The following is a 27,191-nucleotide window of genomic DNA, read 5'->3' on the forward strand; positions in this document are numbered from 1 at the left end:
ACAGAAGAGTGACAGTGGTGAAATCATACACATCATCTAAGCATTGTGATGTTGAACTTGTTCACGAAACATGTCTGAGAAGTGTCTGTTGTAAAAGATACTGACAGGGACTAACAGTTTAAAGTGATTAAGACATTTGTCGCCTTAATGACTTGATGTGCACACCAATGAAATCCAAATGGAGCGTTACAAGACTGATATTCTGATAAGAACATGGCATTATGAAAAGTGTCATTATTGTATTGATAAAATAAATCATACTATTTGTCCATTGATCTGGTTGGTGATATAAATGCAGCTTCTGTATGATTCTCGATATTTTCTATGGTCAAAATCGCTGAATTTACATATTTCCTGTGTAATTACCGGGAGAGACCATTGATCAAATATGGACATGGGGGTCATGTTGGACTGGAAAACAAACAGTGAAAAAAAAACACATTTTTTTTGTATCAGGCTGTAAACATGTTTAATATAGCTGTGAGGTTGGGCTTTTTAACATGGATTCGCTCCCTTAAGGAGCCAGCCTCAAGCAGCCACTCGATGAACTGCAAGTTTTTGCACTTCCACATGATCAGCAGTGACACAGCTTGAGGCAGCAGTGAGCTGAGCCTCACAAACTGGCTCATGTCCTTGGCGCGTGCCTGTGGCTAACTGTCTGTACGCCCCCAATATACACCAATATAATGGTCATGCACATTTTCTTAGCGTGTCCTAATTTTCCATGGCCTAGTTAATGTATTTCATGTACAAGTGTAACATATTCAGTCTAAAATAGAAGATTGTGTATCTAAGCTTAAAGCATTGTTAAAACTAGATCTTTAGTCAAAACATTTAGTGGTAAATGATGGAAGATATTTTATTTTAACAGTCTGTATTAAACAGATGGGATGAATCAGATCATCACATGATTTGACAACTCAATATTAGTATATATAACATATATTTGATTATATGGATTTAACTACAAATATTTCCATTTGCGTTTGTTTTTCACCAGAGAATTAACTGTAGAATTGCAACAGCAAACACACTCTTCGTCTCTCTCATTCTCTATTAACAACTATAGATAGTTATATAGTGAAAAAAGTGGACTGAAAGAGAGACTGTAAGCCTAAACGGATCAGCTGCATGACACAGTCAGAGCATCTGTGGTGCTCACTCAAGTCTGAGTGACAATATTCAGTATTACCCAATAAATAAGTAAATGAATAAAGTAAAACAAGTCAATCCCAGGTGTCAGGATGTTGATGACAGGACGCTGGAGTTCATCCGACCCGAGCCGTGGGAGCTTTCAATCAAATGAGCGAAAGGCCAAACATTGTACTAAACATCACATGCTTGCTGGTCACAAAGGAAATGTTGTGGATGGACACCCCAGAGGGAAGTCAGACAGTTTTGGTGGTTCACGCAGACGGAGCATTCGACCGAGGATCGGATGCCTCTCAGGATGAAGCAGCAGATGGCTGAGGAGGAAGCTGCTTGGCATGCATTAACGTCCAGGAGTACAGAAAGCAAAAGAGACAAGAACCACAACGGCGTCTTTCATTTCTTCTGCTGAGGCGCTCAATGTATGCATCAGCAGTGCAGTCTGTTCAAGAGTCATTATATTCTTCTATTCATGAGTTGCTGCTCAGAAGCCACGATACAGGATGAACGAATATATGCATGGTGACAGAAACTGCATGGTTCAGTGCCAAGGATACTTACTTTATCAGTGCTTCGGTCACCAACTTTGGGTATCATCTGCCGCTTATTTTCTGGATTCATTCATTTAGTTTCCACTTATAAGATATAAGAGTCAATTAAAGCAGATGACTTTACTTTACAGATTACCTTTAAAGGATTACTTCAACATTTTTAGATGCGCTTTCTTGCCAGTACTTCCATGAGAAGATGAAAACCATTCACGTATCTGTACTGTTGCCCTTAAGTTCATGCTCAAGATCAAGGTTGTAAGTTGAAGACTCTGTGAAGTGTTTGCTGATATTTCCAGACATGCTGGAGGTGGATGGTGAGTTATTATATTTATAATATATTGACAGAAGGGAAGTTGGCCTGGAGTCACTCCATTGGGAACCGATTATCTTCCGGCAAGGAGGAATGCCTTCACCCTTTCATTAAACTTCATCCTTCTAAATACTATGGTACCCATAAACATGGTGTTACTTACAGAAACTTCTTTTCTACCGTGTTTTCATGAAATAAAAACAGGCTCAATGCATGAATGGGTGGTTTTGTGAATGACACACTAACAGAATAAATATATAATCATTCTTTAAGGACACAGAAGTAAAAAAAAAAATAAAAAATTCAAAAACAAAACGTCAAGTTGAGTCAGACTTGGCGAGTACAGCTGCCAAAGTCACAAAGGAACAGAGCTGGTCAAAATATCCTAAACCAGTATGAAGTTCTGCGTAATCCCACGTCAAAACAAGGCAGAGGAAAAATCGACTCAATTAGTAACAAAAGTAACAAGAGCAACAAAAAGGTTTGAAAAAAAAAACAGAACTGGGACAATGTGGGATTTTAATGCATGCCAGCTGGAAGGGAGATTTTTCTATTTTCCACTGTGTGAAGGTTTCATTTGGCCCAATGGGTGTTTTTCAAAGGGCAAACGGCCATCCTGAAACCAGAATAGACGTGTGAAGATGCTGTGTTTTGGGTTCGGTAAAGACTGACAGCATACCTTTTGTAGTCCTCGGGGTTACACAACGGCCACACTGACCATATCTGCTGCACAACAAAGACACGCAAGCTGATTCCTGAAAGCTAAAAATGAACAACCATAATTTAAAATGATCAGATTTTCATGGTGGTTTTGTGCAGAGATGTCATGGAGAAGCTACACAGCATTTTTTTTTTTTTTTATTGACGAAAGCATGCATACGATTGCCTTTAGAAGTTAGAATAAATCATGGAAAAACACATTTCTGACTCTGTGAAAGAACTCTAAGCAAACCGCAACCGCCAGCTCTTTCAGGTTCAGTGAGGGCACCTTGCTACACTCTAGTTGGTGGACTGATACACATCGATACATCATGTAACTTTACAACTGAATGGCTCTGATTGTTGTACTTCTATCCAATTGCTTGCAGAGGTACTTTTTTTCTCTGCTATCAGTTCAAACACACCTTGTAATGAAATCCAAACAGCATGTTAGTCATGCAGCCAAACTATATTCTTATCAAAACACAGTCTAGCTAGTCCAAGCTTTGTTGGGGTTCCTATGGCGTAGCCTGACACTAACCTCCCGAGACATGTAACTACACATCATGGTGACAGACCTCAACAACCGTAATAGGTTTGAAATGCATTTCCTTGTCCACATCTTCATTTTGCCTACTGCACACCATCCACTCAGACATCTTCTCCCCTTTCTTTTGCAGTGATTTCAGTAAAAGTAGCTGTTGCTTAACCCTCTTTAACGCAACATGAGACATGAGCCACCCAGTCGGTAGAAGAGCAAGTTTAAAGCGAAACTCAACACACGTAAATACATAAAGATGCCTACACACCAAGTATAAAGTATAAATGCAGCGTCATCTACGGCATAAGCTCCGCTGGAGATCTGTTACAGAAGTGTAAGATGCTACATTCAATGGTTTTGATGGTGGAAGTATAAGTGTGCTTTCGTGCATTTGGGAAAAGATTACCATCACATAACAAAAATGAATGCTGCCTTTTTAATCCTAAGCATTCTGCATGCCAAGAGGCAGTGAGACAAGGGATTTCTTTGCCTCGTGCCTGTGGATCGGACACGTCGGGGATGCCGCAGACAGGTAGAGAAGTTTGGTGAGAGTAAAGACAGCAGCTCTCTTAAGACAACTTACTTCAGCTGTATAAAGTCAGACTATGGGGAACAACTTTACATACCGCTGTCATACTGGTGGTTTTGGGGCATTTACAAAGTACACTGCTCCTTAATCACGTCAGGAAATTGGTCAGAGCTGAGTGTGTGTTTAACTGGCTGCGTCTTTAATTTCAATTTTCCGCTAAAGAGAAAGTTAGTAAAGCCACCAAGAGCACGTGGGAGCTGCGGAGAACAAATATGCAGGACTCATAGTTTGAGGACCAGATCTAAATATAAGTTATGAATAAAATCTCTCATTAAAATATATTTAATTCTCCTATAAAACCAATAACGACGGTTGGTTTTCCATCTCCTTGCAAACTGCCAAGAGCAATAATTCTATTTCGCAATCCTCACCACCGCAGCCAGGCTAAAATATAAATTACTTTGACAAATATTTTTCCAAAAACCTCAGTAGCCATATGAACTGAGCTCCAGTGGAGCAGGAGCATGACTTAATCGTAGTGACAAGCCAGTCTGATGGAGATTCCAAGAGGGAGCTGAAATCCAGAGGATTTCATCAATGAGCAATCAATATACAATAATACGTCGGGGTGAACATGACTGGAAAAGTGCTTCAATGAAGGCCTCTCAGCTTACAGTGCACCTCTACAGTGAGGGCGATATATTCCTCTGTCAACATAACTTTCAAAATGCTTTCATCTGTGATATGTGATCGGGCTACTGTACTTTCTACTAATCTTTTCTCTCTGCAGTCAAGCTGGCCTATTAAAAGCCTGGTAATATGACCCATGTGGTGCAATCATTTCAGTCACTCTTGTGATTCCTACAAGCAGCTGTTGTGTCCCCCTCACCTCCAACCACCACCACCATGCCCCATCCCCGAAAATGCATGGGCTGTCATGCTGCAGGGCTCAGGTTTGTTTTGCAAAGACAAACAATTTGATTTGTTGAGTGACGGGAAGACATGACTTGATGATGGGCAGCAGCTCAGAGTCAGTTTAACGCAGTTGCGTTGGAATCGTGAGTGACGTTTGTGCTGCTGTCCGGGACTCCTCGTGAGTTAGGGTCTGGGTATACAAAGTTTCTCACGCGGTCTGTGACCGAGTCAACATCGTTAACTTGATTTTTGAGCAGACATCATTTGAGCCTGGGTTGCAGAACATTAAGTACAGTACAGTTGAGATATCTGACTATATGTAGCATTGCTGAACCCTCGTGGCCTCATCCTCCCTTACAGTGTACAAGACGCTGATTGAAAATGACACACCAGCTGGTCAGGAACACACCACACACACACAGGGAGATTACCATTGCCACGACTCTCTCTCACATACTCATTCACTTTATAGGCTTCTAAGTGGCCCCAAGACCAAATACGCGCACACAAGCACCAGTTTAAGCTACTGGTGTGATCGTATCTCCTCGTCTACAGTTCTTGTCAGAGCTCGTTTAGAGAGAAGGAACTGGGCCAGGGTAAACACACACCACAGTTTAAGAGAGAGTCCCGCCTTCAGCTTTGATGAAGAGGTGAGAATAACATCATTTCGCTTTTTTTTTTTTTTTAATGTGCTACAATAAACACGGAGGAATCTGTCTGGGTGATGTACGGTGTGTGTAACAAATGTGCAAATGATTAGGAGAAACATTTCAAGGAGCTCCGTCATGTGGCCAGAAGGTAAAGGCTACTTTTATTTCCCTTTCTAAATAACAGAGCTGCTTCAGACCTCAGACACGAGAGTCTAGTCCAACTCAAACCTCAACTACGGTTGGTTTGTTAGTTTAAGACTCATTCAGCCTCTTGCCACAGTTTAGGTGAGAAGACTGATACTGCTGTAACATGTCTATACAACGGTTAGCTAAGGATGGTTTTGCAGCCACCATATCGGAGTGGGGTTATGAGCTGTTGGGATAAGAAAAACAAGGAGTAACATACAAAGAGTGATATTTCACAGGAAAGAGGTCATCTTCTAATATTTAACTGTTGCATAAATACTCCTGCTATTTAGCTATAACACAAATCAATGAAAGTTCAGCCAACTCTAACATGATTTTATAGGAAAAGCATAACAGGTGTATGGTACACTGGGAGGATAGGATCCTCATTACCAATATGAACCCTCGTTATAAACAGCAGGAAATAAGGCAATAAATTTAAAAAAGAGTAAGACATTATTACACTTATTTTCATTGTAGCTTAAACATATTAAAGTGTTTTATATGCAGGAACAGGCTAACTGTTTAAAAAGTTAAGTCAACACATTTCTAGAGAATATTTTAGAGTTGTTCTCTAAGATAAAGATATAATCCATATTAAAAAGTGAGTTTTATAGATTCACTGTCTGTTTACTGTGTGAAAAAGCTCCTGTCCACCAGTCTCCACATAGCAGGCAATGTTAGCAGCTAGCTGGTGAAGAAGTTTCAGTACTGGTGGAGAACAAAACGGAGCTAAAATAACATTGAAGTCAACCCTTATTTATCGTTAACTGACTCATAATGAATGTAGTTTCTGATGTAATGTTGGTTGTGTGTTACAGTTAAAGTTTTTTAGGCCGTTGACACTAATTATTAATTTTAATTGTCCCAATTAAAATGAATAATATTAAGAATGTGACAACACATATCAAATCAGAGGTGCCATCAAAAGATGTGTGCGATTAATGTTCAGGCAGCCACTGCACACTGTGTGCTTTATGTATAACTGCTTTTATCATCCTGCTGAAAGGCCAAACCCATTTTTGTGCCACTGATGTTCCTCTTTGTCGCCGCAGCTCGTCTGCCTTTGGAGTAATCAGCATTATTATTTTGGGTGCATCCGAGTTATTTGTCTCGTATCTGCGGGTTCCCGAGCTCATTGTCGCGCTAAACGGACCAATTGTTGTGATGTTTGCTGTGTGTGATGAGAATGCGACTAATTTTACTTTTCATAAGTACTGCAGTGCACTATACATGCAAGGAGAGGCTGGGCTGCTGCAGCTGTAAGAGCTGATATAACACTCCTGAAGGAGAAAATGCTGCACACACACACACACAATACCAGGGGCCTTAAAAAAAAAAAAAAAGATTAAAAAAGCAAAGGCACAAGAAGACCTCTTCATGTCAGCAGCATGTGTGTGGTCTCTTCCTCTTTCGGCCCCTAATGCACACACACACACACAGACCTCTTTCTATCTAGATGACAGAGGACTTCGCCTAAGGTAACCTCGGGAGCAAACCTACCACTAATGTGTTCTGACAAGTCAGCTACAAGAAAGTGCTAACAGAGCAATGTAATGGTTAAACTCACCATGCCACTCATTCATACCTCAGCACTTTAACCTCAGTCCTCTTACCCAGCTGACTTTTCTGCTGCACGTCGCCAAATTTTGCAAGGACAAATGAGATGACATTGGGCGGGCCGCGGCTGTGTGGGCTTGTGAGCCTTGGAATAGTTCTGGACTCTGAATGAATGCTGGAGGAGGAGGAGGTGGAGGAGGAGGTCAGAACTATCGGAAAAATTGAGGTTGACCAGAAAATATGGCTCCCTCTCACAGAAACAGACTCAGAAATGCGTTGACCCCTGACACTTATGACTTGTAGACATAAAACACAACCTCAGAGGAGTGAGGCTGTGGCAGAAACTGTGGAAATACCACAAGCTTACTCCGAGGCTCTTGGGAACTAACTATTTTGGTGTTAGAGTGAAGGTGATAGGATCATTCCTGAGTGTAGGGGCAGTATTTATGACAAGGACAGCACGAGATCTTGACAGATGCACACTCTGTATGCCTCAGAGTTGAGTGAACAGAAAATTCCCACACTGTGCTTTTTATGTTCCCAAACAGAGCGACTGTGTACCAGCTCACTGTTACATGGGGTACTGGTTACCCTGGGCGACTGTGATGCATTAGGGAGAGGGTGTCTGAGGGATAGCAGACTTTTTTAAGGTGTACCTACTGGCTTTACTAATGGTTATACATCATTTATCCATGTGTCAGTTCACGTCATTAGAACATCAAGCTATTAATCATTAAGAATGTCAGATCTATCTAGTCTGCAGCTGTGAATGTTCTTGCATGTGGCTTATAACTGATTGATTGATAAAGCATCATTGTCTTATTATTATACTAATGCTTAACAAATCATGCAATTTAAAACGAAGGCCTTGTTAAATAGAACATTGTTTTGTTGTGTGTGAGCTTCAGCACATCCTGAAGTGCGTCGCTGAGAAGACGCTGTACCCTGGTGGTATTTTTAGAGGATGAGAAAGGACGAGACGGGTGCAGAGCTGAAGCGATGCAAAGTAAAGGAGAAGTCAGTTTAGGGTTAAACTCGTTCTTGCGAAACAAGGCAATGGCGCCACGGAGACCTACAGTAATACAGTGGGAAGGAGGAAGCAGTGAAAGCATCGCGAGACGGCCCGAAACCTGAGCGTCTCCGCTTCCAGTTCGACACACATCATCATTTCTCTGTCTGCCTGTCTGCTGCTCTCTTTCAGTTCTCCTATTTACACGCCGCGGCCGTGGGGGGTTGAGGGACGGGCTAGGCGAACCCAGCTGTAGTGCTGCCCCTCTGGGTAAGACAGGGAGGTCAGAGAGCCTCTGGCCCGTCACCCACTACAATACAACATTACCAGGCTCGTGCCAAGCACAGCGCTGGAGGCACGGCCCGGTGCTCCATCTCTCTGACGCACTCCCTCGTCCTCGACTTGGACCAATCTTCACACTGGCTGCGAATGTAGACAGAGCTAAATCCCTTGTCCTTACAGTGGACACCACCACCCCCCCTTCCTCCCTCCCGTACCGTAGTGACCATGTACGTCACAGAGAACAAGTCACGGTGGAGCTATATTTAACCGCGCGTCTCTCCTCGGGCAGTTCAGCATTATGGGTCTTTTTTGACATGTGCAACCATTTCAGTTGAAGCTGTTTAGCTGTTAATCAACCGGATGACGTGTACGTGGCTCTAGAGTTGGCTAGTTCTTCTCAAAATTCAGAAAATCTAATTTTATACAAAATGTATTGCTCAATTAAAACACAGTCCGTTTGTTAGGTGCCTCATTGCGGTCTGCCGTGTTACCCCCACATATACATAACAGTCCCACAGACCCTGATGATGAGGCTAGCTGATCCAAAACTAAATATAGCAGGTATCAGCCAACTGCTAGCCATGATGAAACTGCAGAGCAAGAGTCTGCACCGGACCCACATGCAGGCAGGACTGCTCAGTCAGATGGAGTTTTGGTGTGTTTATTGAAACCCACCGGAGACATTTATGTTTTATATACATATGGTCCTAAGGGAGCCCAAGGAGGCAGCATCTGTTGCTATAGCAACACAAAAGCGCATAAAATCGGCCTTTTTATTTTGGGATTTCTCAGACGCTTTGAGGGTGCACTGGTGTTGCTTACATAAAAACTTATTACAGGGTGACTGTGTGTGTGTGCACTCTGCATGACGTTCACTCTGAAGCACCTCAGCAGATAAACCCAGTTATCAGACCTCAGTCTGCCTGTACAGCTCCCCATATCAGATGAACTGCTAAACACAGATCACAAAATTAGTCAAGCGGGCTGCACCTCGCGCTTCACTCCCCTAAAGGCAAACATCTGCCACAACATTTGCGGTTAACACTGAGATCAAGTAAAAGAGGACAATGAGGATCCTCTAAAGAGAAGACAAAGATATACGAGGTCAAAGTCTTTGGTCCTTTTTTTGTGGAGGATGATGAGAGATATGCCAGCTAACCATCACTTTCTGATGGAAAGTGATGAAAAGAGGAGAAGCGGTCAGAGGTGATGAAGAGATGTATGTTCAATAGTAATTCAGTAAATATGTGGTAGGCGACTGAAAAGTGGCAATAAGGAGATCAGTCTGAGCTATGACAAAGGTGCTTTTCTCACTCAATGTGACTCAGTCAGTACTTCGACACATAGACTGCCACTTGTGAAATGACTGGATGGCCCAAAAAAAAAAAAAAAAAATCCTTGTCATCAGAAAGTGAGACTCTGCAAGCAGTCAGGGGGAAAAGCCCTCGGCCATCACCGCGGGCTCACTTCTCTGCTGTCGTCTTGAGTTTCTGTCCAGGGGGAGCGGACATTGTTCACCGGTGGGAAGCCGGCCCGGACTGATGGCTAGTCAAAAGAAATTTAAAAATTCACTAGCACTGCTTGCCGTGGGAGGCGTCACAGCGAGGCAGCCTTTCAAAAGAGGAAAACAGGTGCTCTTCGGCTAAACGATGCACAATCCCCACAATGCATGAGTACAGGCGTGCCATGTACCGAGGCCCTGTCTTTGTGTTTACAGAAAGGCCTTTCCTGAAAACAGATCAAGGGGAACTCCCTCTGAGTAAACACAGGTTTGAAACACAAGCCCCCCCCCCTCCAGCAGGCCATCCCCATCAGCCTCTGACTGGTGTCAAATGAAACCACTGTCAGTGATTTATACATAGAAACAACACATGCGTGTGACTGGTCGAATCAGCGCAGGAGAACAGATGGTGAAGGGACCTCACACAAACATTTTATTTTGTGATGTCCCTAAAATGACATGTCAGTTGACACCTCAGTTGAGAAAAGGCTGACAAGCAGCCACTTTAAAAGGATATGACAGTAGAAAATGAAGGTCTAATTTCTGTCACGGACATGTTTGTGTGGGACTAAAGAGAAACACAGCTGCTCAAAGATTAAAGCTGGTGCATATCCGCAGTATATGTTTCTTATTGTAATGAAACAAACGATGGTTTCGGAGCGTATTTTCCCCCTTTCACAGACAGTTTTTATTGGGAATTTTAGAATTATACAGACATGACATAATCCCACGCCGCCAAGAACATACCCCGGCCGCCATAGACGAGACGACGTATCCACGTGCTGAACCATAACAGAGGCCCCAGGCACTTAGCAATGAAAGATGGAGGGAAAGACAAGGGTTAAACGTTCCAGTTAAAACAAATAATAATCACACAGAGGCGGCTCATTCGGGTCAGACCATATATCACCTGCGTCGAGGGTTGGTCAAAAAAATGTCAGGAAAGGTTTCCAAGTTTTGGTGAATTTGTTGTCAGCGCCCCATCGTGTGCAATTGATCTTTTCAGGCTTAGACAACACATCTATTATCCGGTTGGAAACTGAGGGGGTGGCGTCCTGCTTCCACGTCAAAAGTATCAGGCAACGTGCCAGGAGGGCCGTGAAAGCAACAACCTTATGTACCCCCCCGGTATCTGCACAGAGAACAAGGAAGAATATTTCCAAATGACGAGATCTGGTTTGATTTATTACTATTACAACTGAAGAAAAAGTTTCAAAAATAACCTTCCAAAACCCCTCCAGAGTCAAAACATGCGAATTAATGATGCATACACAGACTTACGGTATACACAGATATAACATTGTCTTCTGAGGGTGTCCTGTGGTGTTTGGTAACAGAATGCTGTTAGTGGGGGTCCTTGTGTGTGCATGTGTCAGGCTGCATCCTGCTGGGGATGGCCGCTGTCGTCATGGAGTGTCATTGCTATGGGGTGGGAGCACCTGGCGTCCTGTCAGTGGCCATAATGTTGTGGCTGGTCAGTGTATCTATCACATGTAGGTACGAACTTGCAGGGTGTTTTTTAGCCAGTGTCGTACCCTACCGTATTACAACTAGACTGAAGCAAAGACTTTCAGGACCACAATACATGTTACTGACAGCACACACTGCTCAGACAGAGCTTTTGCAACATTCAGCGCTGCAGATGGAATCCAGTGTTTGCACAAGAGAGGAAAAGTTGCATTGGACATAATGCAGCTTACATGAGCTATGTACGTTGACTGTAGCGACACGAAAGAAAACCAAAGCGCCGTCACAACATTTGTCAGCAGAAATGTAAAACGTAGAGAAAGGTCGCACAACCACACCTTATTTATACCAAACACACCGTCCTTCCACACACAGCGCCAAGAGGCTGCCATCTGGATGGAGATATCACACACCTCTGCTTTATGCCACACACTGAATCTCCGCCGACACCGAAGCAGACGGGCCGTGTGGTTTTCTGCGCTTTGCAACCTCCCCCCTGCTCAAAACATGCTTTTTTTTCTTTCGCTTAAATCACCCACTCAGAAGGTGACACCGAGCCTCATTGAGTGCTGACGTGAAGATTTAAGACCTAAAATGCACAGATATGACGGCAGCATCTACAGAGAGGGATTCCAGCACACAGTGATGTTCCATAGCGGAGAACATAAACTTGTCAAAAAGCAAAAACGGGGAGTGCGGGAAAAACAGATATTTCTAAGTGGCAGAATCTTGATGGACTTTAAACAATGGCTCGAAATATAATACAGAACAGCAGTGGGACTTAAAGCAGCGTCTCATTAGTCATTCAGATGTCTACTAAACATTTTATTGTGTCTGTTGGACTCATACGCCCATCAAACACAGCTTTCAGGATGAGCCAGCATCCTTTACTGCGGCCTGTAAATCCAAGTTTTTCTAACAATAAACCGACTGATAGATATTTAACGAGCGAGAGCAGCGAGTTCATGTCACCATTTGCTGCCCCCCCTCTCCGACCGCTCGCCGTGCCAGCTCAGGAACCTGAGGTGGAGGAACACTGTATCCTTTTCCCTCTTGCTTTCCTGCCCCTGAACATACTTGCAAGGATAAGAGCTTGTTAATCCAGAGGTGAGATGAATGGCAGCACTGTGCATGTGTGTGTACGAGCAGGAAGGAGGGCAGGCTGGGACCCCGGGCGCAACTCGACGCAGCACAAAGACCGGCTCAGTGCTGCTCGCTGTCACACATAGGCAGCGGATAAAAATATATGCAGCATGAAGGAAAATCAAACAGCAGAGGAATTACAGAGCACATACGAGCGAGATGTTTGCCTTCAGTTGGCAGTCAGTGCGTGAAAAGCAACAGGGTCTGATGCTGCCGTGGCTGCAGCGTTTTCACCGCGGCCTTTTATTTTAAAAATCTGCCATTAATCAGACGCTTGTGACGAAGCTGAACCCCCCGCCCGATGCTGCTCTTTGCTGGCGTAATTTTCAAGTTTGGATGCGCGTTAGCAAGTGGAGCTCCGTTTCAACAAGGTGAAACATCTCTCCGAGCATCAGAGCCGATGAAGATGTGCTGCGTGGGCATGTCAAACAGAGGATAGCCGGATGCTGCTAGGGCGCATTCGTATGTGCTCCTCTGACCTGTTACTATTGTGTCGGCTCAGACGAGGCACATAAGGAAAAGGGGACTTTTTATTATTATTATCATTATTATTAATATTATCGCATCCCGAATGCAGTGGTGCTTGGTTCAACTTGTATCAGGTACACAAGAGAAAAAAGACAGATTTACAGATGCGTGTTTTCTACTAGATGAAACAGCTATAATGTTTATTAAGTGACAATACTTATTATTATTTTATTTGGTAAAAAAATTTAAAAAAACAATATTGGAAAAAGAAAAGCATCTGCAATCTAAAATCATTTGTGCACATATACATGTCACCTACATGTGGATTAGGGTCAATTTATTCATTGTATTTTGGTCACACTGTCAACTTCTAAAGTTGTGGCAAACGGTCACATGTTAAGACATCCCATTAGAGTCCAATATTTACGCTGTCCTTTATACATTTCCCCTTTTATTTCTACAAGCTTCATTTGAGTAGCTTAATGTTCGCATGTGTTTGTAGGCCAAAAAACGGAAGCAGCTATAAGGAAGAGGTGAAAATGCTCTTAAATACTAAGAGAAAGTGCAGAGTTGGTGATAATTCAGTGTGTGTTAATCACATTACACATTTAAAAACAAAAAAAATTTAGCTTTACGTGTGCAAAATGCACCTCATACAGTATTTTTAACCCTCGGCCAGAACATCTGCCTGCGCATAAATAAAAGCTTGCGGAATCTGAGTTACCGTAATAACAAAATGTGTCACCAAAGTGTGGCTAAACACTGGGAAGTTGCGCTTTCTGGGAAAAAAGATGCCGTTACAGTAATGATGACGCATTCGCTGCTGTCGGCCACAGGTTGGGGAGCGACGCAAGCCCCAGGAAGAGGGAGCTGTTTGGAGGAATTTGTTGGTAAAAACGAAGCTAGTTATACCCTTGAGGTGTCACAAAGGTCTTCTGGACAAAAGCACAACTTCCCAGTGTTCAGGCACTCTTGTGAAAACCACTGTGAGTTACGGTAATTCAAAAACATTAACATTTAATGTGTCACCAGTGATATGTTCAGGCTTTTAAGGGTTAAGAGTCGATTTGAATTACTGTTTTTGATTTTACTCTATTGGCTAAAACAACAGATTTTTTTCTCTCCCTGCAGTTGCATCAACTTTACTGTAATCACTGTTCTCTCACACCCAGGTGGTGAAAGCTATAGGAGGGACTTGCAGGTGGGGCATAACACAATGTAATGTTTAGTAAAGCAGGGCGTTTTGACAAAGTATTGCTGCGCTCACACTGCAGTCATGAGTGAGTCTGTTAACAGTCAGCTTAGCACTCAGGACGATTACCACAAAATAAATAAATGTCCTCTGGACATTTTCTCAAGCCGTCTTTTCATTCAATTTCACGGCAGGAGAGGAAAACACGGCGCTCTTAACTCAGATTATGCACCATTGCTATTTGCCTCAAGGACATTCTGGTGTCGTGTATCCATCAGTGGTGAGGGAACAGAGTGAATGTTTCATCCAATGTGCGTATCAGGTACGTACATTTTGCAAAGATGAACAATGTAACGGCCTAAAGGCGCCACCCTGTACCAGGAGGTGCTGATAACCAAGGCTTTTCCTTGTAAATGTTTGACATCATGGGCGTCATTTTTTTCCCAACATGTCAACCACCAGTTTAACCAAATAACTGAAAATAGGACAGAACTTATTTTAACTTTGGGAAGTTTCCAGTTAATGCTCATTTTGCGTGAAACAACCCCTAAAGGGGAACGAGTCCACGCTACATAGTGAGCGGAAAATATTTACGGTAGCAGTGTATGTGAATCACGTGTAATTATGTCATGAACTGGACATGGGACTTCATCCCGTTTCATAGAAAGAAAATGCGATGGCAAAGCACTCGGCCACAGTGATTGTCCAATCAGCGGACTGGTGTGACTTTCAAGACCACCAAGCATCATATCAGCCATCAATCGCAGGACAAGAGAGAAAGCAAAATGCTGAGAGGGTTCACTTTTCCCTACAGCTCCAGTTCCAGCTCGCTGCTCAACAAATGAAAGACAATTATTCACCAACTTCGCAGCCGCCCAACCACGCGTTCTTAATGTCCGTGATGTGAAGAGAGAAGAATCTGAAGATCCCTGTGGGTGTGCGTGCGTCGACACTCTTTCGAATGATGACCCTCAGAAGAAGGGATTCAAACTTTTTTTTCTGCTGAGCTGGGTGCTCATCAAGAGCTGGGGCCGAATTCAAGACTGGAACACTTGTCACCAACCTGGAAGCCAGCCCGAACACCCCTCACCCACAAACTTCTTTGGTCTGGAGTCACTCCGGGCAGGTTTTATTACGGTGATGGACAGAAGACAGAAGAGATGGACAGAACACATGAGTTGAACGACAGAATGTCTCCAAATTGGTTACAGGACAATCCAATCGTGTGGAGAGGTATTTTTCCAAATACTAAATCCAAACTGGTGTGTTACCAGACTCATCATTTTATATACTACAATTATTTTACCTGAGCTTTGAGTTCCACATATCAAAAGACTGCTGCAGGTCAACATAAGAGACAGACGTAGGTTTACACCAGCAATCAATCAGACTGAAAACTCCTTATGACCAGGCCAGTCTATTTCGAGTCTGAGTCTGTTCTGATTAGACATTTGGTGACATACTCTGATTATTAGAGAAATACTTGCATCCGTCTACATGTAACCGATGAGACAAAACTAAATCCAGACTAGATCTAGCAGGTCCTCATCATAGCGGAATTTCCAGAGAAGCAACGGCTGCAAAACCTTTGATAAACTCAACACGGAATAAAAAAAGAAGTGCCTAAAAATCTGACAAATGTTCAGAGTCATGTTACATATTAAACAACACGCAGTCGCTCGTCGTGCATTTCTTTTATTAGGATGTTCCTGGCGTTCCTTTTATTGTTTAATGAAACTTTTACTATATATATTATTTTTGATTTTAACAAATACTTTAAGAAAAGCTGCAAACCCAACTGCAGCAACTGCTTCATCCAATTTTTCCACCTGCCTAGTGGCAACAACCAGCAAAGTCTAACAAAAAATATGTCAAAACTATCACATCCCTCTCAAGAAACACTTATACTCCAAACGTCAACGTCCTGTGGGAAACAGATTTTGTTAGATGCTCTCTATTAAAACTGAACTGAATGTCCTGAATCTTAATTAAGTTGTTGATGCACAGTGGCCTGTTTTATTCCATACGCGAACAACATCAAGATCATTCAGTCCTACCAATTTCCACTAACCATATGCATGTGACATAATTTTTCTGTTAAAGACAACCATTTCAATTCTGTCCAAACGTATCTGAGGAACAGTTCGAATAGTATCCAGATGCTTTTCACAACCCCCAAAGGAAGCACTAAGGCGACGGCAGAAAAAAGTTCTTTATAACAGGAAGAAACCTTAAGCAGAACCCAGCTCATATGGAGGGGATACATCTGCTTGAGGCTGGATGGACAGAGGCAGAAAAAGACAGAAGAGAGGAGGAGAAGAAGACAGATAAACTCATTCAGTTCCCTTTGGGTGTACATTTGTTTTGAAATGTCCTGTTGTAAGTTTTGAAACTGAAATGACAACACCAGTGACAACAGCACATAGGAGAGGTCACATAACAACCTGAAACAGGCAAGGATGCTTTTAAAATAAAAGTGCCTAAGCACCCTGTGCTCACACAGTTTAGCCCTCCCCCCAGTGCAAAGAGGCACCCTCACCCCACCCACACGCACACACCAGAGAAAAAAAGAGAAAATAGTGCTCTATGGTCATGTGTCTCCACTTCCTTCCTCTCAGAAACAGCTATGGTCCCACAACAATAACAGTCGCACGCGGGAAATCAAATGCAGCTGGATGGGGAGGATGATAATGCCAGAAAGGCTAAGGATGTGCTTGACTGTTGGCATTCAGAGAAAACTGTTGCCGTTGTTGTTTTTTTTTAAATGAAACCACTGAGTGGTTCATGAATGCGTAAGTCACTGAAAATATATTGCTGTTTATCCAAGAAAGGCAACTGGTCCTGTCTTCTTTAATGTTTTGAGCACTGACAACCTTCATATGATTATTTGTGTGTACCAGAGGCCTGCACGTGCTGCATATTTTCAGTGATGTTAAAACATTTAAGTCAAGTTCAGAGAAATAAACACGTGTGCCAGGAGAGTGCATCAACCCGGACTTCATTCACACAGAACAGAAGGGATGTTGTGTTTAAAGTGAGAATTTAGCACCAAGAAGAGTTGCTCCTTAACTGCTGATGCTGTTCACTTTTCCTTTTTACCACGGCAGGCATCACACAAACAAACGGCGACAAAGAGGTGTGCTCAAGTAGACCTAATGCAGGCAGCACGTGTTCGAGCTAAAACCGGGTTTCATTTTCATTTACGTGGCTTCGAGATGGCAGTGGTCATCAACAGGTGTCCACACCTTCACACACACACAAAAATGAAGAAAATTAACTTACACGAACGCGTGGTAGATGAACGCCCAGGTCCTCGGTCTCTCCAACACGTTGTACAGGTAGTTCTGAAGTCGCCGGTAGCGCACGTTTCTGCGGCCGCTCTGCGCGCTGTAGATGAGCGGCTTCCCCAGCAGACTGAGCCGGGCGCCCTGCTTCCCCCTCAGGCTCTCGGAGCCGGCAGCACCTGCGGCGGCAGAGGCTGACAGCAGACCGTCTCCCGCGTTGTTCATCATCTTTCGTCCGGACTCCACATCTTTCACGCCTTCGCCACGGTGCCCCGGCGACGTCCTCATCCAGAGCCCGGTGCCACCTTCGTCTCCGCTGTGGTTCCGGGGCATGGCATCACCGGAGCGGGCATCAAGTGCGCCGAGGTCTTTTCAAGCATGCGTGTCCTGCCCTGGACGGACGGTAAATTACACGTGTGAGACGCAGCCAAACAGGCGATGAGTTGGGAGTGAAAGCAGCATCAGCAAGGCACACGGCCAACCGTCACACACGCACACACCGCCCTCTTTCCTCTTGCATCAACCCCTCATTTACACAAATACTACCGCGCGTAAAGGTATCCACGACGACTGTCCCACCCACCGCGATAGAATAACAAGTTATAGGTGCAACGTGTGTCCGTGTCGTGACATTTTATCACTAAATTTCAGCACAGACTCTCTTTCCACTGCTGCCTGTTGCTTGAAGCTGCGCGTCCACCACAGATACGCATCAGTTCTGTGCGCGACCGGCGATTCTCTCTTTATCGCCGTTTGGTTTCATCTTAACTCCACAGATTTTTGAGAATGAGGCTTTCAGCTTCTCTTTGGAGTGTTTTTGTCTTAGGAGGCGCTGCGCGCGAAGCCAGGGGAGATGCAAATGAGCAACCGGCGATCCTCGCTCCTCGTGTTATTCAATTACCAGAAGAAAAAAAAAGTTCCAAATTACACCACGTTTTAGAAAGAAAAAAAAGGCCTATCAGGTAACGTGGGTTCTGATGAATTTTCCATTTGGTGGGCTGGAAAAGAGAGCGCACAGGACGGCACACCGAACATCTGCAGAAAATATTATGGTGTAACCCAAATTACTTTGGATTCGATGGCTCGGAGTCATTCGTGTTATCTGCGTTTGTGGAAAGGGTGTTATGGTTTCATCTGATTAAATCTGCAAAAGTAAAGCCCCGCAAGTGCATACATAACTGCTCTGTCATATGCTGCCACTGCAAACCGTGGCATCAGAAGACCCATCACATCTGTGAAGAAGTTCGTTTTGAACCTGTTAGACATTCCGTTGTTGAAAGTGCTGCTGTGTTTAAATATCATGAACTCAAAAGTGATTCTGCTGCACCAGAAGTGAAAACTATGCGTCAGTTGAATCTCATGTCTGAACTTCCTCTTCACACAGAGCACTACTATCACACAGACTTTAACTCTTCACAGCTTAAGTAAAATTCTTCCGTCTTTGTGGGGTTCAGGCTGACCTACAGAAAAAGGTCGTCATCCATATCCGTTAAAAATACATATATAAAAATAAAAAGATATGCACAGAAATCATGGTTTCTTCTTGGCTTCATTTTTTCATATTTGCATATTTCTCTGTGACCAACTTAATGTTCTTAGAATGGATGTTCTTATTTTGTCAATACAGCTTTAAAAAAAAATCATCTTTGACGAAGCATTTGACATTTTGATTAAACATTTGATCTCTGCGTGTCGGGCAGCAGGTTTTAGCGTGTTGCCACAAATGCGGAGACTACGCAGTATCGGGGAGCACAGAAGTATGTGTCCTCGTATTTTTATTCCACAGAAACTGGGAGTCTGCAGGAGCTGTTGCAACCTGCAGAAATTCCAGCCTCACGGCTCAACCTCCTTTGGCTTTCTTAAAAAAAACTGCGCCATCTGCTGGTTGCTACAGCTGTAGACACTTCTTCTGTGGATGCAGTCTGTGGTTTATGCAAACACCCCATCTTTGCTTTTGATCAAGCATCATTCTAGCACTTGCATTAGCCACAGCTCGTTTAGACTGTGCAGAAGATGGCAAACTGTGAAACTGCTGGAGCAAGGTGAAACATGCCACCTATTCTATTCTTTAAACATCTAAAAGATAACACTGAGTGTTCAGGGGTAAACAGATATGTTTTCACATTCAAGAAGTATCTGCAACAGTGTATACGGTTAACATGTTATCTTCACACTGAGTCTCCCTTAACCCCGCCTTCATCATTTCAGCTCAGGGCCAGCCAACTTTCTCTGGACATATTTATCTATTTTCAACCAAGCCCCATTTAACAAATAACTTTAAAAGGTGAAGATGAAGATGAAAAAAAGCTTTACCCAATCTTTCTTGTGGAGAGAGCTCTCTAGCATTTAAACTGATCTAACTGCTCAGGTGCGTGCAGCATTCTGGTGTCTTTCCTCAGTCGTAACTCTTGTTGCAGTAAGTGAATCACACCATAAGAGCAGCAGGCAGAGAGGAAGGAGTCTCATACTAGATTCTAAAATTGTTCCTCTTCAAAGAAGGACTGAGCTTACAGCCTTAAAAGTACACAGTCATCATGTCATCTTTACATACTACAATCAAGCATCTTCCACAGTCTGAATAAAAAATACAGTCTCGACATGTTTTTCCAAAGTTCTTTCTCTTCTCCAGCGCTTCCGTTTGGTTAACACTCTTTTTGGAAAAATTGGCTTCATGGGTGGTTCTAGCGTTTGTAATGTTTGTATTTTACTTCCAGACCCAGTTTGTCTTTCCATCAATGATGACCTTTGGCCTGATTAAATTCATCTTTTTCCTGGGAGCAGCTTGGGAATTTTATTGTGGCCTCTGACTTGTATGATCTACGTTCCTCTTTTCCACGTTGGTCTGTATCAACGCTTTGTACAACGAGGTTGTACAAGCCCTGCCGCTACCATGAATCGAACCGGAGGCCCCTGGGGCCAGGCTGGTATGGTGAGGGTGGTGGGAGGGTTTCGTCAAGATTGCCTGCAGATGCTGTTTCGGGGGCCCCTCTGCTTATTTAACTAGAGGATGTGGAACATAAATCTCCCAAGACCTCTGTTGCACTGGATCATACGTGAGGTCACGCATAAGGCCATGGTGGCTCGACTTCCTCTTTGGTTCAAAGTTCTGTAGCAGCACCAGAGCCAGAGAGTTATGGTGTTATACTGTAGCAGTGCATGGCTGTCAGGGGCTTCTAGTAACAAATACTTCATTATACAAGTTTTGCTCTGCCTGAAAATATTCTCCTTTTCTTCAGATATTTCCTCTGCAAGAGCTACACACAGAGAGAAGCGTAGGAATTATGTTAGCTGCTTTAAACTGATAGAAATTATTAAGAGAACAAGCAGACTGAGTTCTTCCTTGAAGGTGCTTTTATACTGGTGCAACCACTCACTGTATGCAGACAGAATTTCACTTTAACAAGGAAGGAAGTGATCAGTAGAACAGATAAAGGTAAAGCTGACACCCTCTAGAGCAAAATCAGAGACCGCATGGCTGCACAGTGACTGGAAAACAAACATTCATACATACTTTTCTTTTATATTAGATAGTGAAGAAAGCACTTGAATGTTCCAATCAAGTAAACTGAAGCATATGTTTGAGAAGGTTCTCAGTCATCAAGGTCACAGTATATACACAAAAACAAGCAACTGGTTGGGAGTTGGGATTTCAATAGAGAATCTAGTCTTAAGGTGTGAATATGATGAAATAGGGACAGATGTTAAGTCTGTGTTTTAAATTGATATATCTGAGTTCAGCTCCTCTGTTCGGTGCTTTTCCAAACTTGGATGAGTGGTAACATGCCTTCAAGAAACTTTGCATGTCCATTTACTCTTGTTTCAGTTTATGTGGATGATCATTTATAACATTATGATCACCTTCCTAGTGTTGTGTAGGTTTCCCTTGTGCTTCCAAAACAGTTCCAACACTTCGGAAAATGAACATGGGCCTTCTGAGGATGTCCTGTGGTGGGCGTCTTTGCATTAGGGACCGGCAGCGCACGGCCCCACCAGAGGGCATTGCTGTGCAGAGGAGGATTATGCTTTTATAAGTTATAAGTCAAAAATGTTGTTGCATAAGTTAATAAATAATAAACTTTGTCCTCAATGAAATGTCCACAGTTTACATTTATTGAGTGCAATTTCTTCTGTAGACAATGTTTATAGTGTAGTTGTGTGAATAGTTTGTTGTGCCTGATGCTGTGTCCAGCCAAGATGGCCCTAGCTTGAAGTGTTGTGGACTGGTGAACTGCTGCGCGTGAATGTGTGTGTACAACACACACTTCTGTTCAGGCAGTGGGTGCTGAAGTCAAGGGCCCCAGATTGCTTCTCATTGGTTGTCTGGAAGACAGCGCTAATTCACGTGTCATTCATTTACTGCAGAATGAATTGAGTTGACTACCTGGCTTGTGTGAGATTCAGGACTTTACCACTGCAAAACTTGGAGATAAAGGGTTTGGGACCACATGGACCGGAGGATTTTATCATTTCTCAAGAGGGAAAAGGCAAATCTAGGACATTCAACCAGGAGTGGTTTAAACAGAAAACTTAAAAAAGGCGCTCTAATTTAATCTTATCTTCTATTACCACTTACCCTTATTAGGGTCATGGGGGTTGCCGGAGCCTATCCCACCTGTCATCGGACAAAAGGCGAGTAAAACCAATATAGGCACAGCCAAAACTCCACCCAAAAAAAGCTGCTGCCGAGCTGGACTCAGTGCTAACCACAGAGCCTCTGTGCTGCTCATCTAAATTGATTTATTTGATCTAATTTATTTTTAATCTAAATGGAATTTGTAATGTAGTTTACATAGTTTGTAGTTTACATTGTGAGGGTATTGATTATGGTATTTCTGGATTGCATTGTAAGATTTTCTTACATAAATTCACCACTGGCTGTAAACGTTCCTCTTGATTTAACTCTCAGCTGTCAAAACTGTTGTTTGGACAGCATACCAGGCCACAGACTGTGTAAGACACAAAAAAACATCAGTGACGTCATTTATACCCAAACTGCAGTGCAGTGTGTCTGCATTAGGGTTGAACAACTTTGGATTTTTTTTAAATCGTGGTGAAAGTCGAGTCAACTAGTCGCTGATGATGTCATACATATAACCACAGCAGAAATTAATGCTTTGCAACAATGAAATCTATGTTCTTGACCTGAATTTTTGTAACTGTCACACAAAGGAAACTACGGAGACTTTTCTGCAAGGTAACAGACGCTTGAACACAGGCTACTGTCAGCCGTAGACCAGTCAACACCATAAACACCGGCAGTCTGATACTTCTAATATGAGCCTTGCAAACACTCATCGTAACTCTCTCACACGGTGCACTTACTGACATCAAGGACAAAAAAGAGCCCCCGCAACTAGAGCAACAATGTCAATGTAATAGAAATGGACAAAAACACACAAGTGTATCAATACTGTACGCCGCAGATATGTTTAGCCTATAAATTTGACACCATCAATAGCTTTTAATAATACTTAACCGCGTCTTGTAAAATAGGATAGTATAAAACTCTCTGTCTCTCTCTGTGTACTGCAGCTAAGTGTCTAATAACAAATAAACTCACCAGTAACACCAAGACTGACTTACATATTTTGCATGTCACAGAAGAGTGGGCTTCATCTTTAATCAAGTATTTCCACATACTTGATGCTAGTTGACTAGCAGATGCAACAACCCACTGGGCTCCTCGCTAGTGATTTAGGAGGTCGTGACAAGTAGAGCAGTTAGTCAACTGCTCTACTAGTCTGAACAACCACTATTCTGGGCATCCTGGGCGACCTAAGTGTTAAGTACACACCCATCACACTCTCGCTAGAAAAACAAATACTGCTAAAGGAAGTTGATATTTCCCATCTCTTTGGTATCAGCAGGTTCAAAAAAGAACTTGAAGACCAAAGTGGATCAAGAAGTACTGTATGTCACAAGCCCTATTCACAGGGGACTAGTCTTATCTGTGGACCTCCGGTAATTTGTAATGTCAGAGGTTGTCTGTGATCTCAATCCTGTAAGAATAGTCCTTAATTTTGTAAAGTAATAATTACACTGCATTTAAACATATGAAATCATTAAATCAAACATTAATGTGTCCATCTGTTAAGGTTAAATTAAAAAACTGGCAGGTCATTCATAATTTTCTTCCCCAGGATTAGTAATATCAAAAATCTATTATTATCCATTTTTTATTATCCATATTAAAAAAAAAAAGTAAAGTGATTCAAGCTGTCTCTGGCATGCAGTGGGGTGAGGTGGAAAACAGCAGAGACGTAAACATGGATAGTAAATTATACTAAAACACATTTAGTTTGTTTATCCCATGTGAATGAACCATGTGAAACATTGTTTTACCTGGGGCATCCCATCCATTTTCCAGCACACCTGCCCAGCTATGCTGATAGGGTGGAATAGAGATGCACAGGCTAGAAGACCAAATATCTGAATATCTGACGAATATCCCTGCAACACACATTCTGCAGGGAGGGCGTAAACTTGTTAGTTTTATAAGCCAATATACAAGGCAGATATGGTGATGTATTCTGATGACATTGACACTTGATACACATGACTAATGAAGCTATACATACATATATATATATGCATATATATATATATATATATATATATATATATATAATATATATATATACATATATATACATATATATATGTATATACATAATATATATGTATATATATATATGTATATACATATATATATGTATATATATATATACGTATATATATATGTATGTATAGCTTCATTAGTCATGTGTATCTATATATATATATATATATATATATATATATATATATATATATATATATATATATATATATTGTATATATGTATATATATATATATATATATACTTTTCCACAAACAAGTTTTTCTTTTACTGTGGCCTTGTATGAAATATAGAGAATAACAGAAACAAACAAATATTTTTCCACACATTCTTTTTTTATTTGTAAATAATAAAAATGAACTTTTTTATATATAAAACATACACATCATTTGAGCCACATCTGTTATACAAACAAGAAATGTTGCAGTGAATGCTTTACTTTTTTCTAATTTTCTTGTTTCAGTGGAACACAGAAGTTGTAAACAATCAGCAATTTTTTTCCTGTTAATACTGACCAAACCAAAAAAAATAAATAAAAGAAAGAAAAGAAAAAGAAAAAAAAGAAAGAAAAACCAGCGTCACCGGACAATGAAAAGAACAAAAGTCTTCTGAAATGGGGCTGAACGTGACTCGGGTTCAGACGTTGAGTTTGAAGCACAAAGAAGTGTTCGGACGACAACGACTCTTACAGGAGTGGTACACCGTGTGTCCATCGCCCTGACATCCCACTACGTGGCCCCTAATGACGTACAGCATTTATCACTCCTCACTGTATGACTTGGCCCCTTTTATATTAATCACTCAACCCACTGATAACGCAGTGAATGGCTGTTGAGTATTTACAGTGTATGACTGTCTGTGCATCTGCTTTTATTCTTATTATAACTTCTCAGCTCGTGTGTTAGCATATCTGAAATCATTATGTTGAAACATAATTCATATTTCCATATAAGTAGATCTGATTTGTACATATTTATTCATACATCACCTCAGCCCCTTGGAGGTATACTATGATGTGGAGTAACAGTAAGAGGGGCTGTGAGGTCTGCTCAGTACTACTGTACAGTACAGTACATCATCTTCCAGAGGGTTGAGGAAAGACATCAACGTAATCTTGGGATTCAGTTTGAGGACATTCAGCACCGGACTGAGGGACGTGGGACAGACTGTTGTTTGAGTTCTTTGCGTAATGGGAATGGCTTCGGTTTCTTGGTTTAATCTCTTTAATATTCAAGTACGAGCAAACTGTACAACTGCATGCAACATACAAGCGGCCCTACAGTATGTGGAACTAACACACGTATCTAGTTCAGTATCTTTTTTTCTGTATCTGTTTCGTTTTACAAAAATGTGCATGCAGCTTGGAACAGCTTCCAAAGTCATGCTGGCCCCGCCCCTTTCCTGGTGGGAGGAGTCTGCAGGCCGAAACGGAAGATGAGCATTGGTGTTGGTGTCCCGACAGATCAGTCTGATTGGTTACGTTCACATTCACAGAGATGCACGAGGGAAACTTGTCAGTGATTCGTCTTTTCTGTTCGTCTAATATCCAAAGAAATGAACGTAACCAGAGATTGTTGCTTTTTTTTTTTGCTTTTTTTTGTAACTACGTGTTTTTTTTTTCTTCAAAAAGTTAAACTTTTTGTTGTAAAAAATCAAGCTCTTGTGCTTGTGGTTAATTTAAAAAAATAAAAGTTAACCTAAGGGTCGGATAAAAACCTTAAACGTGCTGTGGTGAGGAGATGCGCTCCTCAAAAAATGTGGAAAATGACATGGTCCTATTTTGTTCTCACGCAGGTGAACAACGATTTTCTTTTTTCAGTCTTTTTTTTTTTTAAGGTGACGGTTATTCCGTGTGATTTTTCAAAGTGACATAAATTTTATTTATTGGTCAACCTCCTGGGAGGTCTAATGTATATCTATACAAAGACGACTGGCCTGGATGTTATTGTCAGCGGTGGAACGAGGAAAACAACGGAATTTCATTGTCAAGTGTAAAAATCTAAGCTGTGTCATCATAACCAGTCCCCCTGCATTACACTTGCAGACATTTAATAGTTTTTATCCTTTTTTTTTTTTATCTGTTGTGTTTTGTTTTTTTTCTCTCCATGCACACACCAGACCGACAACATTATCATGAGCACTTCACGCACTGTAAAAACATTTTTGTGCCAGTAGTAACAAAGGGAAAGAAATGAACGACAAAGCAAACACGCTAAAACAGTGTGGCTTCAGAGCAGCCATGGTAAACATATTGAAAAGAGGATTTTCCGACAGAGAGGGACCAGTGATGCGGCTCCAAGGTCTAGGCACCAGAAGAAGGCCCTGTGCTTCCAGACTAAATACCCACATGGGAGCACCCTGCCTGGGGACAGGAGTGCCGGCAGTCTGTTGTGGTTCTGGAGGAGGCCACTGCAAAGAAGACTGTGCCACCTGCAGGCGTGGAGGGTGATTACCTCTGTCTTGAGTCCATACATTCCAATGCTTACATACATTTCTTTGCTTATATTGTTGATTCAGTTAAAAACCACCCTGCTTCGTTTTGATTCTCTGACACGTCTGCCGTCTGGGGAGCTGCTGCCTGACGACAGGTCTGCTTCGTCAGCATACACAGAGAAAAACTATGCTATTTTTCTTTGACTATATATGAAACACTGAAATGTGACGCTCCCTACAACAACAAAAGTAATCGCGGCAGGAGTGATTGTCAGATTCCAACAAAGCTTTCTCGTTGTGATCATTTCTGATTGTTGTTGTCTATGTCTCAGTTCTCTCTGTAGTACAATTCACGAGTTTGTTTTCTCGCAGAGTGGTGCAGAGCTGTTGGTCCACTAGGATCGGACTCCGGGTCCGGATGAGCTGTCAAGAGACGACTGAGAAGCTCGTCGCGTTAAGGAGGCAAGTGTTGGATCCACCAAGGAGGACGGTGGGAACAGCTTGTACCAACCAATGACTGTGCTTGATAGGTCCAGTTCCTCTAGTAGGATCTGCGCAACTCCCATGAAGCTTTTATGGTCCATGCGGCCGTAGTCTCCCCATACAATCACCTGAAGGAAAATAACGTTGTGTGAAGTTACATAGTTCTACTTCCACGGCTACCGACTTGGAGAAAAACAAAACCTTTAACTTTGCGATGAA

The 27,191-nt window shown here is 42.3% G+C and overlaps 2 protein-coding genes across 34 annotated transcripts in view; both read right to left on the reverse strand.

Annotated features, from left to right (window-relative positions):
- kcnq5b (potassium voltage-gated channel, KQT-like subfamily, member 5b) overlaps window positions 1–23,124 on the reverse strand; it is a 109,274-nt gene extending 86,150 nt beyond the window's left edge. For 2 of the 5 annotated variants that reach the window (XM_047575539.1, XM_047575514.1), the window contains exon 1: window positions 17,435–18,851. In XM_047575539.1, coding sequence (XP_047431495.1) covers window positions 17,435–17,769 — 335 coding nt within the window. In that variant the 5' untranslated portion in view covers window positions 17,770–18,851. Of the gene's footprint in view, window positions 1–17,434; window positions 18,852–22,996 lie in introns of those variants that run through there. The other 3 variants (XM_047575523.1, XM_047575531.1, XM_047575547.1) reach the window with 3 other exon arrangements.
- Window positions 23,125–24,370: 1,246 nt separating this feature from the next.
- The window catches only part of rims1b (regulating synaptic membrane exocytosis 1b), a 68,162-nt gene continuing 65,341 nt past the window's right edge, over window positions 24,371–27,191 (reverse strand). For all 29 annotated transcript variants that reach the window (XM_047579385.1, XM_047579382.1, XM_047579412.1 and 26 more), the window contains one exon: window positions 24,371–27,100. In XM_047579385.1, the coding sequence (XP_047435341.1) occupies window positions 26,885–27,100 (216 nt within the window). In that variant the 3' untranslated portion in view covers window positions 24,371–26,884. The remainder of the gene's footprint in view (window positions 27,101–27,191) is intronic.

This window comes from Mugil cephalus, chromosome 2 (genome assembly GCF_022458985.1).
Source record: "Mugil cephalus isolate CIBA_MC_2020 chromosome 2, CIBA_Mcephalus_1.1, whole genome shotgun sequence".
NCBI lineage: Eukaryota > Metazoa > Chordata > Actinopteri > Mugiliformes > Mugilidae > Mugil > Mugil cephalus.